The 14,110-nt window shown below is 43.4% G+C and overlaps 1 protein-coding gene across 1 annotated transcript in view; it reads left to right on the forward strand.

Annotated features, from left to right (window-relative positions):
* The first annotated feature begins 9,738 nt into the window (after window positions 1-9,738).
* The window catches only part of LOC120318295 (formin-like protein 3), a 64,953-nt gene continuing 60,581 nt past the window's right edge, over window positions 9,739-14,110 (forward strand). Inside the window, exons 1-4 of the mRNA XM_039365715.1 lie at window positions 9,739-9,895; window positions 10,046-10,206; window positions 10,321-10,536; window positions 10,796-10,883. Coding sequence (XP_039221649.1) covers window positions 9,739-9,895; window positions 10,046-10,206; window positions 10,321-10,536; window positions 10,796-10,883 — 622 coding nt within the window. The remainder of the gene's footprint in view (window positions 9,896-10,045; window positions 10,207-10,320; window positions 10,537-10,795; window positions 10,884-14,110) is intronic.

Genomic DNA, 14,110 nt, shown 5'->3' on the forward strand with positions numbered 1-14,110 from the left:
TGAAGGCAGCTAGAATGAGAAAATGAACAAGCGCTCACAGCGCTGGACTCTCAAAATTTGGTCACCTTCCTCATTTTTGTTCAGAACCTTGCAAAACTGCCATTTATACAGATTTATTTCTGAAATAAGTAGGAATAAGGAAAGGAGTGGAAGTTATCATTCAATATTACTACTAATAAATTTAACCCTTATGAAAGTGACTGGTGGCTTGTTCAACTTATAGATCAAACACAGAGCAATCATGTTCATATTTATTTATTTGGAAAATTTATATTGCTGCCTACTCACTCAACAACATAAAAGAAATAAAAATAAAATAATAACCTCCCTCCTCCCGCCGATAACAAACACTCATATCAGCCATTTAATGGGCTCCGTTCTGCTCTGGATTCCCACTGGCAGAACCTCGTCTTCAGGGCCTTCTGAAAGAGTTAAGAGTGGGGGGCAGTCTAATTTCCAGAGGGATGGTGTTCTAGAGGGAGGGAAACACCACAGAGAAAGCACTTTTGTGTCCTGCCAGATGTATCTCCTTAAGGAACAGGATCCTTGCCTCCCTGCTCTAGAGGGTCAGGTGGATGTGACCAGTAAGAGATGGTTCCTCAAAATTCTGGCTACTTTATAATGGCTTTTCAGCTTAGGAAATAAGAGGCAGGGAGCACATTTGCTAATAGCCTCGAGTCATACAGATGGGAAGGAAATGTTTTATGAGGACCTTGATCCATTTTCCCCCAGGCACAGCTGTGCTTAAAGCAAGGAAGCTAGTTGTGATGACTAAATTGTCTCTCTGGCTCCTATAATATTTATCCTTGTCCACCATATGGACGTTCTCTGGTCACTTTCTGAAACAGCTATCCTTGTGTGCATATTCACATGTTGAAGATCCATCTCTACACCCCGGGTCTCCTTGTGTGAGTGCTACAGATGGATTTTTTTCCTCTTTCTCTATCTCCCCCCCCCGCCACCTTCATAGATGTCCTTTACAGTTTATACTAGTGTGTTTCAAACTTGGAAGGTTTAAAATGTGTGGACTTCAACTCCCAGTCAGCATTCCACAGCACTTTTAAAGTTACCAAATTAAAAAAAACCACTGGTTTATACTAACTGTTATGTTTTGGATATTTATTGTTACTCTATTTTCTTGTGCAAGTCTTTCTTTTGGATATTTTATCTGGGAATGATGGCAGCTGTAATTAGCACTAGCACTTAGACTTACAATCCACTTCACAGCCCTCTCTAAGCGGTTTACAGAGTCAGCATATTACCCCCCCCCAATAATCTTGGTCCTCATTTTACTGACCTCGGAAGGATGGAAGGCTGAGTCAACCTTGAGTCAGTCAGGATCGAACTTCTGGCAGTCGGCAGAATTGGCCTGCAATACTACATTCTAACCACTGAGCCATGAAGGATCTTTACTTGTACCTCTAATTAAGTACAAGTAATGGCTACCAAACTGAAGAAGCTATTTTGATGCATATGAACTCTACAGGCTGTATTTCATAAATACCATTTATGACAAAACCCAGGAATTTGGGGGTGGGGGGTGGGATGTTGGTTTTTTGATTAGTTTATATACTCTTATCACTGCTATGTATAAGTGTTATAAACAAATGTTATCCAAGTAAAGGTTGGAAAATTGGGATAGTAGTGGTTGCATTTGCAAGCGGTTGTTTCTTGCCATGCCTAGGATAACTATTTCGCAAAATTATGAGAGGCAAAACAAATGGTGGGTATGAAGGATAAGTTACTGTATAATCTCTGGAGTGATTCCTGTGTAATGAATTTATCTTCCATAGAACTTGCATGCATTTGAAACTTAATATTTGGGGAAACGGTTTGAGCCTAGCCACTTCCTTGTTATGATGACAAACTGATGGCACCAGGAGAATCAATTTCTGCCCAAAGATTTAAATCAGGAACAAGAACAGGGAGAAGACCATCTTGGTTCCATTTAATTTCCAGAGGGTCAATATCTCTTAAGAGCTTGCTTCCTCTTCCATTTTAGAAAGGATTGCGTTCTACTATTTGTTACCATGTCACCTTGTATTTCAGTTTTTGTTTTCAGCTGGGCATCCATAAACATAGACACAGCCATATTAAGGAAATTCTGATCCTTTGAATTTTCCTATTTTTTTAGCTTAGTGTATAGTTCTAGATTATCTTCTCTGATCCCTAGAAAAGCTAAACAGGTATCTATCTTGGTTTGTTTGTTGCCTTTATTCTTTTTATAAACAGCTCAAGGTGGCGAACATACCTCATACTCCTTCCTCCTATTTTCCCCACAACAACAACCTTATGAAGTGAATTGGGCTGAGAGAGAGTGACTGGTTCAAAGTCACCAGTCAACTTTCATTCCTAAGGCGGGACTAGAACTCGCCGTCTCCCAGTTTCTAGCTTGGTGTCTTCACTATTAGACCAAACTGGCCCTTGTTTGCCCTTGTATAGAGGACTAATTCAAGACTAGTTTGGGAAGTAGAAAAAACATCCAGGAGAAAAGCAAAACCAAACCACTCTTGTTGTCAGGAAAATTCTAAAATTCATTCTGTTTTACTCAAGGGAGACTTATTTTTTTTTAATGAAAATTTGTTAAATGTTTAAGCCATTTCAAAATGCTTGGATAGAGTATTATAGATTAGAAGTTAAGTGAATTATATAACATTTTCAGCTGCTTCTGAAATTCATCTTTGCTTAGAATTGCTGCATAGGATATTAGGATGAGAAGTTTCTTGAAATTTAAAAAGAATATTCTTAACATTAGTACTCAAACAGAATTTGACTGTAATCCTATAGATATGGGTGTTCTTGCTTCATTCTAATTTAGTTTCTGCCTAGTTTTTGTTTCTTATGCTGAGTACAGTATACAGAAACAATTGATGATGCTAAATCTATTTCTGGATTACGCCATTCAGTTATGTAGAATGACATCTTTGAATTCTTTGCAAGCACGTATGTACGCATAGAGACTTATTACATAGATAAAAATAGAGTATTGGAGAAAGAGAAGTTCCTTTTTGGGATAAGCAACATTATGCCAAGTGCAGAAAAAGAGTAGGAAGCAAGACAAATAAATTAAAGGAATGAAATAAGAAAGAGAAAAGGCAACCTAGCTGAAACTAGTTGGCACCAACTCCATTCATGATACCTTTCTATACCTTTTGTTCTTGTAAACTACCCTTGGGAGTTTACATTTGTAGATTGTCTTCTGTTCTCACCTCTTTTTTCAATGTGTTATTCACTCCATGCAATCATGACTTTCTGAACCTTCCTCTCCCTCTCGGACCCATTCTTTCTTCGTATATTGTTTTGCACTTTGTCCTTTGCATGAACAAATCACATTCTTCTTTCATGCTCATTGTTGTTCACTTTTCAATTAATTCCATATTCAATTGGCAACCATTCATTCTTGACCTGATAGTTTTACTACACATAATTCTTAAATATATTAGTCACACTATATTTTAGTTGTTTTTATATTTTATGTTTCTGCAGACATCCCCCAACACTCACATAACAAAGTGAGTAAAAACACAACCTTATACACAACATTTTCACTTATTTCCACAAATGCACATTCCTAATAATAAACCACTTATTAGTATTTATCTTTCTACCAGCATTTGCACATTCTAAAACTTCTCGTATCTTGATCTATTTGCTCTAGTTTTTCAGCATTTATATGCAACTTATACTTGTTCATTCATTTTCGTTGTCTCTTGGTTTTTGATACATTTTCAGACCCATACTTTTTTTTGTTACATCATGCAAGCAACCTGATGATCCCTGCAGATCATTCAGGTTTTTAGCCACAACACAACATTGCCTGCATGTACAACTACATTCACATTCCTGTCCTTAGCCAACATATTTCTAATGTTGCTCCAAGCATTCCTTATATATTTAGCCATAAATAAATTAAACCAGAGGTCCCCAACCTTTTGGGCACCAGGGACCGCTTCCGTGGAGAGAGGTTTTTCCATGGACCAGAGGGTGCATGGTTTGTGTGCTGCCTACATCCCACGAATGGGGCTTTGCTTGTTTGCGCGGACCGATTGCTGGCATGCCATGGCCCGGTACCGGTCCACAGACCGGAGGTTGGGGACCCTGGCATTAAACAGCCAAAGGGACATCAAAATCTTTTGTCTTATTTTTTCCTCAGTGTTGAGCCATTTGCTAAGTACTCCGTTCTCACTCATGTGCATTCACTGTATTCAGGTGCCTGCCTTTGACTCCATATTCACTCAAAGTGTTCTTTAATTTCAGCCTATTCATTTTATCACACGCTTTTTAAAAAAAACAAGCATACAATAACTTTCTCACATCCACCTATTTCTCAGATTTGCTTTAAAGAGCAAAACTGTGGTCGGCACACCTGCACTGTACTTTTCAAATACTCTTCCATTTCAATCAGAATGTTGCCAAGCACTTTCCTAACAAACTAATTACCTTGAAGTTTTTGCAATCACTCTTGCTACCTTTCCCTTTGAACAGAGGAACAGTGGTGGCATTCTTGCAATCAACAGGTACAAGTGCACACACGTTAAACCTGTTGCTCAGCCATTCTGTGGGCCAAATGTACCCCAATATTTTAATATTCACCATTTATATTATCTCAGCCTGCTGTTACCACTTTTCAGTGTTATTACAACATGTGATTTCAGTTTCATCACTTTCTTTCCCCCAAGCAAGGTAGCTCTTGGGATGGTTCCATATTTTGACATCTCACTATAATGCCCATGCAGCCTTCTAAAATATCCCCTGCTTTAGTTTCATTCCAAACCAAACCATTTCATCACTTTTATTTTTATGTCATTCACTCTGATAGAGTCTCATTGTATAGCCTTTTTCTTCCACTTTCAAACTCATTTTTATATATCCATTAAAATTGTTCTACAACACAGATGTCAAACTCGATCGCGTCACATGACATATCGTGATTTTTTTTGCCTTTGTGGAGCTGGGGTGGGCGTGGCCTGTGCATGACACATTCGGCCCATGGGCTGCCAGTTTGACACCCCTGTTCTACAAATTTGGATCTTCCTCTTTTAATCTTAACTATTCTTTTCTCTCTTTGAGCACATCTCTTCACTGCAGATAGGACACTGGGCTGAGACTCTCATATTCAGAATGAAAGGATCTATACTTTAGTTGTGTACTAACAAGTGATTACAGAGAGAATGTTTGGATTCCTGTATGTGACTAACATGTTATGATAGTTGGAATAGGGAAAGGTCGGGATAGGACAGAGAGAACACATACAAATGCTGGGAAGATGTGATCCCCTGCATTTAAGGACACAGCTGGGATGATCGCCACATTAAAATGCTTCTCCCTAGCCCAGTGTTTCCCAAACTTGACAATTTTAAGGCATGAGGACTTCAGCTCCCAGAATTCCACAGCCAGCAACGCTGGCTGTGGAATTCTGGGAGTTGAAGTCCACATGCCTTAAAATTGTCAAGTTTGGGAAACACTGCCCTAGCCAAAGACCTGGCAAAAAATGGTCAGCATGCTTATCCTCATTGCCCAGCCTTATTCTGGCTCCGTAGTGAGGCTGGTTGTACATACTTAATGCAATACAAGGTAAGGAAATTAATAGAGAGGGAGGGAGGGAGGGAGGGAGGGAGGGAGAGAGAGAGAGAGAGAGAGAGAGAGAGAGAGAGAGAGAGAGAGAGAGAGAGAGAGAGAGAGAGAGAGATTCAAATCCTTGGAAGCTGTCCTGCTCTTTCCAGCTCATTCCCATTCTGCTTGCTGATTGCCTTCCAATGAAGATTGTTGACTCTCAGGAGATGCTGCAAGGTGGATCAATTCCAGTTTATTAAGGGCAGGGGTGTAGGTCTCTTTCATCCACAACAAGATCCTTTTTCAGCTATTCAGTAGGTGTAGAGACAAGGCTCAATAATTTTGCCTAACCACATTTTTGCCTTTTATTAGAGATTTTCAGCAGGCAGACAGACCGGCATCAAATCATGAAACCTCATGATTTAGGAAGTGTGAACAGCTAAAAATATATGCAAGCAATTTCTTCCTTACAAAAAAACAACTTCCTATCCAAGAATTTCAGCTGATCAGCCCATGTCTTTTTGTTACCTCTGGGGCAACATGATTTTATAACAATGCCGTTTCTGTCTCTGCTTAACAGGAATATTCTTCTTCCCTTCCCTTCCCCATTTTTAAAAAGCAGATTGAAAAAAGTAACCATCTGCTGTTCTGTTTTTGTTTTTTCTTCCTCTCGTCCAGCCCACTCTGGTTTTTCTTTTCTTCACGGAGCTTTAAAAAATAATAACAAGGATTCTTGGCCTAGCCACTCTTGGTTTTTCTCCTATAAGACAGGTGGTCAAACTAGATTAGCTCCCAGATGCTGGTGGAAAGGAACTTGGTGTGATGTTCCACGATGACATTAAGGATCGGATCACAACTTTCTCAGAAAGTTAGGTAGACTTTACTGGTCAGATGCCTGAAATTTATGCAGAACGTCTGACTGCAATGATTGCAGACACAGAGTTCTGCATATATGCTGGTCGGAGCTGATTCACATAATTTCAGAAGCTTGTTTGGGTGATGCTATAAAATTGTCGTTGCCTGGAAGTGCATTAAAGTGATTGTGCTTAAAACTGGGAGCACAGAGGTAGGATATTAGTGGCTCCTGAAACCACACGTAACAGTTGGATCATCATTTATTTATTTATTTCCCATTTTTATTATTTTTTTCATAAATCATTCAAAGCAGCAGACATACCTAACATTCCATCCTCCTTCTGTTTTCCCACAACAACAACCTTGTGAGGGGAGTTGAGCTGAGAGAGAGCGATTGGCACTGGCATACTTCTAATGCACTATTAGTTTTAGGGATAACCCTCAGACCTGCTCTCCAAAACTAAATTAAGGGACTTGGCATGGGAAGTGAATTTGGGAATCCCAGGAATCTGGATTACTGATGGGGATCAATAGATTTCTGCATGCATTCAGGTTCCATTGGAATGAGTTGCAGGATAGAGTGTATATCGGAGGTACTGTACTTCAGCCTTATTCAACTGAAAGGGCCCTTATTAAAAGGAAGTTATCATACTAGGCCTCCACTCCCATATAATAGTGATTTAATTTTTGTTTGATGCCCCAAACCCAGTAATGTTGCTGTACATTACAGATTTTTCACTACTTATGCCAACAAAGGGCTTCACATGGGTGTAATGTTTATTGTGTGAGTGTGGAAATGCCATTTTGATTTCTTCTTTTTTTCCTGTTCTGTGGACTGTTCCTGGGTACTGCTGACTATAGTCATGAATGGAGCTCATACATTATGGATTGCTTCCTCAGGTGACACTCCTGTTCAGCTTCACCCCACATCTGTATTAGCTGATTGATAGGCAATGCTGGGGGTGGAGAGTAAAACAGGGGTGAGTGGGTTTCTTTTTCTTAGTGATCCTGCTGAATATACCAGGAAAATTCTTTCCGATTTTATCCTGCCTTCTTCCTCCATTCCTGGAGCCCAGCAGCCTATATTTGGCAGGGGTTCAGTGTTTGACTTACATTCAGAAATTATTCTGACAGGTCAGAGATGGAACACTTCTGTGCTTGTGATCTGTTAAAAAGGCGACTTAACAAAGGTCTACTACACCAGCTGTTCAAAATCTCCCTACATTTACCTGGCCTTGATTACCTCAGATTAAGGAGAGGAATTAGTGGTAACATTTGATGGGGAGATAAATGAAGTCAGAAGAATCTCCCAATCATTTTCTGTAATTGGTCTGTAAGAAGCTTGTAAGGAACGTACCATTCACTGGCCTCATTACTGTGTTATAATAAGAGGGCAGCAAATTTTATGAAGGCATACTTTTCTTTAGCTCATGGTATGGGATTACACTATAATCTGCTGTCTTGCTGTGCCCTAAGAGAATTTTACATACAGTTAAAAGTAATGTTAAAAATTTTAAGGACATTTTAAAATATGTAAGAATATTTATTCCTGGATTGACTTCCGTTAAAGTTCCCTTAGTGAGGCTTGGCAGTGATTAAAATACTCTTTCCTTCTCCAGCACAGGAGATAGAGAATCCACCAATGGGTTTAGACTGTGTTCCTGCCCAATCAGATCAAGTCAGCCAAAGTTGCCACGCCTCTCCTGGGCTAGAGGATCCCAGTCTCGACTTGATCTTGGCCAGGACAGACACGCAAATTTGGCTCTTAGGCAGGTATAGTCTCTATTGGTGGATTTTCCATCTTTTACCTTTTAACAGTTTTCTGAGCAGTGCTGGGTTCACTGTTTCTTTCCAACCCTCCCCCCCCGCTTCAAAGTGAGGCTTAGTAAAGCCCCTTCTTGCGTTTCTTGCCTTTCTATTTTGTTTTCCACGTCCCTAGCCACTCTTAATCCTGGATCCCTACTGAGATCAGTGCTGTTCTCATCCCTCTGGGGAGCCTTTCTTCACCCCTCAGAAGCAACAATAGTTGCCTTTCTCTATATTAGTTTGATTGCCTTCCTTGCCGGAGCCTGCGGCTGTAGCTCCAGGGCGTATTCGTGCGCACGCTCCCAAAAAAAAGGGGGGTGGAAGTTCAGCGCGATTCAAGAAGGCTTCCCTAAAGCTTGTTTTAGTGTTTCTTGTTGCTGGGACTGCGGCTGCAGTTCCGAAGTCCTTGCGGACCGAATCCTTTGCTCTGGATGACCAGGGGGTTACGGCTGCATCCCAGGCATCTGATTGTGTGCGCAGGTCCAAGAACGGCAGTTGGGGTTCAGAGCGAGTCAGGGAGGCTTCCCTACATCTTTCAGCTGCCGTTTTTTGTTGCCAGGGCTGCGATTGCAGCTCTGGAGGTCTGGCGGCTCATATTCTTTCCTTGACTTCTGCGGGGCTTGCGGCTGCAACCCCGGTTGCCGGACGAGTGTGCGCCGTCTCCTGACTGGATTTTGACAAAATCAGCTGGCTGGCGGCTCCATGAGGCGGCAAAACAGTATGGATGGCGCAGACGAGCTCCGTTTTCCTTTTGGAAGCGGCGACCGCGCCCCCTGGAGATCGCAATCATTTTCCTTTTGCCTGGCAATTTTCAGGGTCCTATAGGGACGTGCAGCAACTACAGTGTTGGTGGCCTATTAGGCATTTCAAATTCGCGGCTGCCATTTTGTGGCCTGAACACTATTGTCTCTAGGCCCTCGCTGTCCTGAGGGAGGGGCTCTTTCCTCCATCCCATTCTTAATTGGGGAATAGTCTCAGGGAGTTTCACATTGCAAGGACGGCCACCATTTTGGATCCGGCTGCCATTTTGAGAACTGCTAGTTCTCTCCCTCCTTCATCTGCCAGCCCTTTTTTGGGGGGCTACACTAATCCTCTTGCCCCAAGCAGGATTACTAGTCCACGAGTTTGGTATCACCACACCATCTTGGAGGTCTTGAATTGGTGTCTCCTTTTCTACACATAGCATAGCTGTACATACACACCCTGTCCTTGACTCTCCCTGTATAGCAGTGTTTGGATTCCAGGTGTACCTTTTCATGCACCTGGGTTTATCCACAATTCTAATATCTTTGGATTCCAGGTGTACCCTATTGTGCACCTGTGTTGTCCACAGATTAGCAGTCCTTGGATACCAGGTGTACTCTATCGTGCACCTGTGATTATCCCCCCCAAAAAAAACCCAACAACAGCAGTCTCTAGATTCTAGGAGTACCCTATCATGCTCCTATGCTTATCCACAGAAAAAAAGCAGCTGTCTGTGGATACCAGGGGTACCTTATCGTGCTTCTGTGATAATCCACGACGATGGAGGATACTGGCCCTTCCAAGAAGGGAGCTTCACCGCTTTCATCAGCCTTAAAACGGCATAAAACCTCCAATCAGGAGGCTGCAGGCAAGATCTCGGCCAAGGCCAAGGCCAAATCTGCAGGCAAAATCTCTAAAAAGGATGAAAAACAGGCCAGTAGGAGACACCAAGCATTAGAGAGAGAATTCTCTAAAGCACAAAGACAGGCCAGGACTGAAGCCACACAGGCTGATTTGCCACTGGGACCGTCTGCTTCCCCTCTGGGGATCTGGTCAACAGCGGATACCATCTCTGCCCCTGTACCAGGTGACACATCTCACCAGGATCCCATCTTCCAGCCTGCTGCCCTGCGGGCCCAGCAGTTGGCCCCGGAAACTACTTTCACCCCTACTGCGGCTGGACTCAGACCAACAGAGCCGGTTCCCCTTCCCACGGAGGACCGCCTAAATGAGTTGATTGCACAGGCGGTAGAGCACGCTCTTCAGACTAGATCGCATATACCTAGGTCAACCTTGGTTTCTCCCCTACCTACCCACCAGCCAACTACCGAGGTTTTTTGTGCACCTTCTTCACCTTCACAGTCCTCTTACTCCGAGGATTCATCCTCTCATGAGTATGATGCGGAATTGGGGATCCTGATGTCGGATGAGGAAAACCCTCCCAAAATGCCATCCTTTGCTGGTCTCTTTAATCTGTCTCATTTTGTTCCCCTGTTCCGAAAGGCCACTTCCACGGCCCATCTTGGACCTGAACCCTCCACATCGACATCGACAACTGCTCCGGCCATCATAGACCCGGTGAACTGCCGGGGTCTATCTATTCCAAGAACACCGGGACAGCATATGGCAGTTAGTCCTCCAACTCTGCGGGAACCATACGGTAACGTTAACAAGTCTCCCAATTACTGGGAAAGATGATTTCGGCCATTGCCATTGTGCCTTGGACCAGGCTCCACTCCAGGATCCTTCAGTGGTTCCTGCTCCCCTTCCAGAGACTGAACATCAGCTCATCCACTCGAAGAGAGCGAGTTCTACTCCGAGTCTTGTGCTCCCTCAGGTGGTGGCTCTCATCGGCCATGCTCCGGGGGTCCTCTCTCAAGGAGCCGGATTGAATCACACGATGGACGCCAGCTTGTTCGATTGGGGTGCGCATCTACACTCGCAGTGAGCCCAAGGCCATTGGTCCCATTCCGACCTTCGGAACAATATAAACTGGTTGGAACTCTGAGCCATACACCTGGCCCTTCGACACTTCCACAACTCAGTAGCGAAGCGTCACGTACTGGTCTCCATGGACAACGTTGCTACCAAGGCCCATGTGAATCGGCAAGGGGGCACCTAATCTCATGCTGTCCTGTCTGAGGCTCTTCTCCTGAGCTTTTGGGCAGAATCCAACCTGGCCTCCATCAAGGCCGATCACATATCAAGAGAGGCAAACACACAGGCAGATCTCCTCAGCATGGCGACAGTGAACCACTCGGAGTGGCGCCTGCACCTAAGGATTTTCAGGGAAATCTCCCACTGCTTTGGACTTCCAGTCCTAGACCTCTTCGCCTCCCTGACAAACACTCAGGTACCGAGGTTCTTCTCCCGTTTCCCATCCCCGGGGCAGAGCACACGGACACTGTTTGGAGTCAGTGGCCGGAGGGTCTGCTCTATGTCTTTCCTCTTCTCCCTCTTCTCCCGGCGGTCGTCCACAAGATCCTTAGGGAGAGATTGGAGGTTCTTCTAGTGGCCCCGTACTGGCCTTGGAGACCGTGATTCGCTGACCTTGTGAACCTGTCCCTAGCAGAATTGTGGAGGATTCCCCTGGACAGGGTCTCACTTAGTCAGGGGACACTCCTTCATCCGGACCCCCAAGGGCTCCAATTAGCCGTATGGCACTTGAGTGCTCAGTCTTATCCCAGGAGCACTGCTCACCAGGAGTCATTTCCATAATCCAGGCCTCCCATCGGCCCTCTACCAACCGTATTTATGAGGCCACGTGGAGGAATTTCTGTTCATGGTGCTCAAAGCACCACTTGGCAATTCCAGATCTGATGATTCCTCACATATTGGACTACCTTCTGATGGGTCTGGAGAGGGGTTTGGCTCCAAACACACTACGCAGACAGGTCGATGCTCTTTCCACCATAATTACATGTGAATCTGCAACTTCCCTAGGTCACCATCCCTTGATCCGCTCATTCATCAAGGGTGCTACTAATACCAAGCCCCCTGTAGTCCATAGATATCTCTCCTGGGAACTACCAAGGGTTTTGTGGGCTCTTACCAATCCGCCCTTTGAACCCCTCAAAACATGTGATTTGCGATACTTATCACACAAAGTAGCATTCTTGGTAGCTATCACCTCCGCGCGGCGGATTTCCGAATTAGCGGCACTCTCCACCAGAGATGATTTGTGCATTTTTCACTGGGACCGAATGGTCCTTCGTCTTGATCCGACCTTTGTTCCAAAGGTAAATTCTTCATTTCACAGGACTCAGGAAATCGTGTTACCAGATTTCTGTCCTAATCCATCGCATGCTGTGGAATGACAGTGGCACCTGCTAGACATCCACAGAGCAGTCCATTATTATATCTCACGGACAGCTGCCTTCCACACCACCGAGGCCCTTTTTGTCTCCTGCCATCCTCCTTCTAGGGGTAGGAAAGTATCCTCCTCCATAATTGGCAGGTGGATTAGGGCTTGCATTGCGGACTCATATCGGGCGGATTCAGTGCTGGTTCCAGGGCGCATTATGGCCCATTTCACCCACAGCACGGCTACTTCCGTGGCCTGGGACACTCAAGCATCCATTGAAGACGTTTGCAGAGCGGCCATATGGTCCTCTCCATCACCCTTCGTTAGACATTACAAAATCGACAAGTTTGCCTCAGCGGAGGCCTCCTTTGGCAGGAGAGTTCTCCAACAGGTACTACCTCAAAGTGCTACACTGGGCAGGCCTGATTCCCTCCCTCAGGGACAGTAGGCTTCGGTATGTCCCATTGGTGGATTCTCCATCTCCTGTGCTGGAGAAGGGGCATTGTCTTACCTGAACGCCTTTTCTCAGCACGGAGATGGAGAATCCACTCCCACCCTAGTAGGTTATTAGGCCTAGATCTATATTTATGAGCCAACACGTCTTGCTGTCAGTCATGGCTTCGCCTGTGTCGAGACTGGGATCCTCTAGCTCAGGAGAGGCGTGGCAACTTTGGCTGACTTGATCTGATTGGGCAGGAACACAGTCTAAACCCATTGGTGGATTCTCCATCTCTGTGCTGAGAAAAGGCGTTCAGGTAAGACAACGCCCCTTCTCAAGGCATTGGGACTATGATTCCTCAAATTCCCAGTAAGAATATTAAAAGCCAAGATGAGAATTGTGGTTCCTGAACCAGACTGAGAAATGCTGTTTTAAAGGACTATATCAGTATAATCCTAAATTTTTATTGATTGATTGAACTTTTCTGCTAGAAAATGCGCCAAGAAATAAATAAATCTGGTGATCTATCTGGAGCAGCTGACTGCAGTCACATGTCTCTAATTTTTTCCTCTCCTCTCCAATTTTTAATATTTGAACGTGCTTTCCTTTGAATAACTGAAAGCAGAGGTTCCATATAGAGATCAATTGTCTTGTTTCTAGTCTGCTGCTCTTGTGCTGCTTCCAAACTAGTCAGTTGTCTAGCTTTTCAGCTATTTCTGGAAAGTAAGCCTTCCGTGTGGCTAATCCAATATTCCATAATTGATCAGTATTTTATATAGAATAGCGATACTATCTTTTTATTATTTTGAATCTGTGTTTGGATTTTACCTCAGAAAATAAGAGGCAAATCCTCTCTTGTTCTCTTAGCACTGCTGCATTTCTGAATTATACTATGAGGTAATCTGTGCTTAGAAATGGCCTATCTTCACTATCAAAGAATGACAGATGTGGTTATTTGTAAATTTAATGTTTTCCTATTATATCATACGTAACCACCCAACCCTTAAAGTACCTCCATTATAGAGTATTCATCATCTCACTACTAATAAGGTCAGTATAGCATAGTTTTAGTATAGTTTTAGTAGATTTTAAAATCTTACATCTGTGTGGTTTTAATGTTTTAATATTCTAATTATTTTTCTGCTTGTTCAATAACTTGTAAGCTGCCCAGAGTTGCCTTATAGGGAGAAGGGTGGCATAAAAAATTAAATACGTAAATAAAATAAGTAAAGTAAATAAGTAAGTAGGTAAATAAATAAATAAATAAATATGTTTTAATGCTGTTCTCCCTGATGAGCTGTCAGTTTTGATATTCATGCCATTCTCAGAGTTACTGGCATTTGGGCAGCATATCAGTTTAATAAATTATTATTATTATGGTTGGTTGTACAGTCAGCCAGATGTTAAGA

This window comes from Crotalus tigris, unplaced genomic scaffold, assembly GCF_016545835.1.
Source record: "Crotalus tigris isolate CLP2741 ecotype Arizona unplaced genomic scaffold, ASM1654583v1 scf7180000020168.100008, whole genome shotgun sequence".
Classification (NCBI taxonomy): domain Eukaryota; kingdom Metazoa; phylum Chordata; class Lepidosauria; order Squamata; family Viperidae; genus Crotalus; species Crotalus tigris.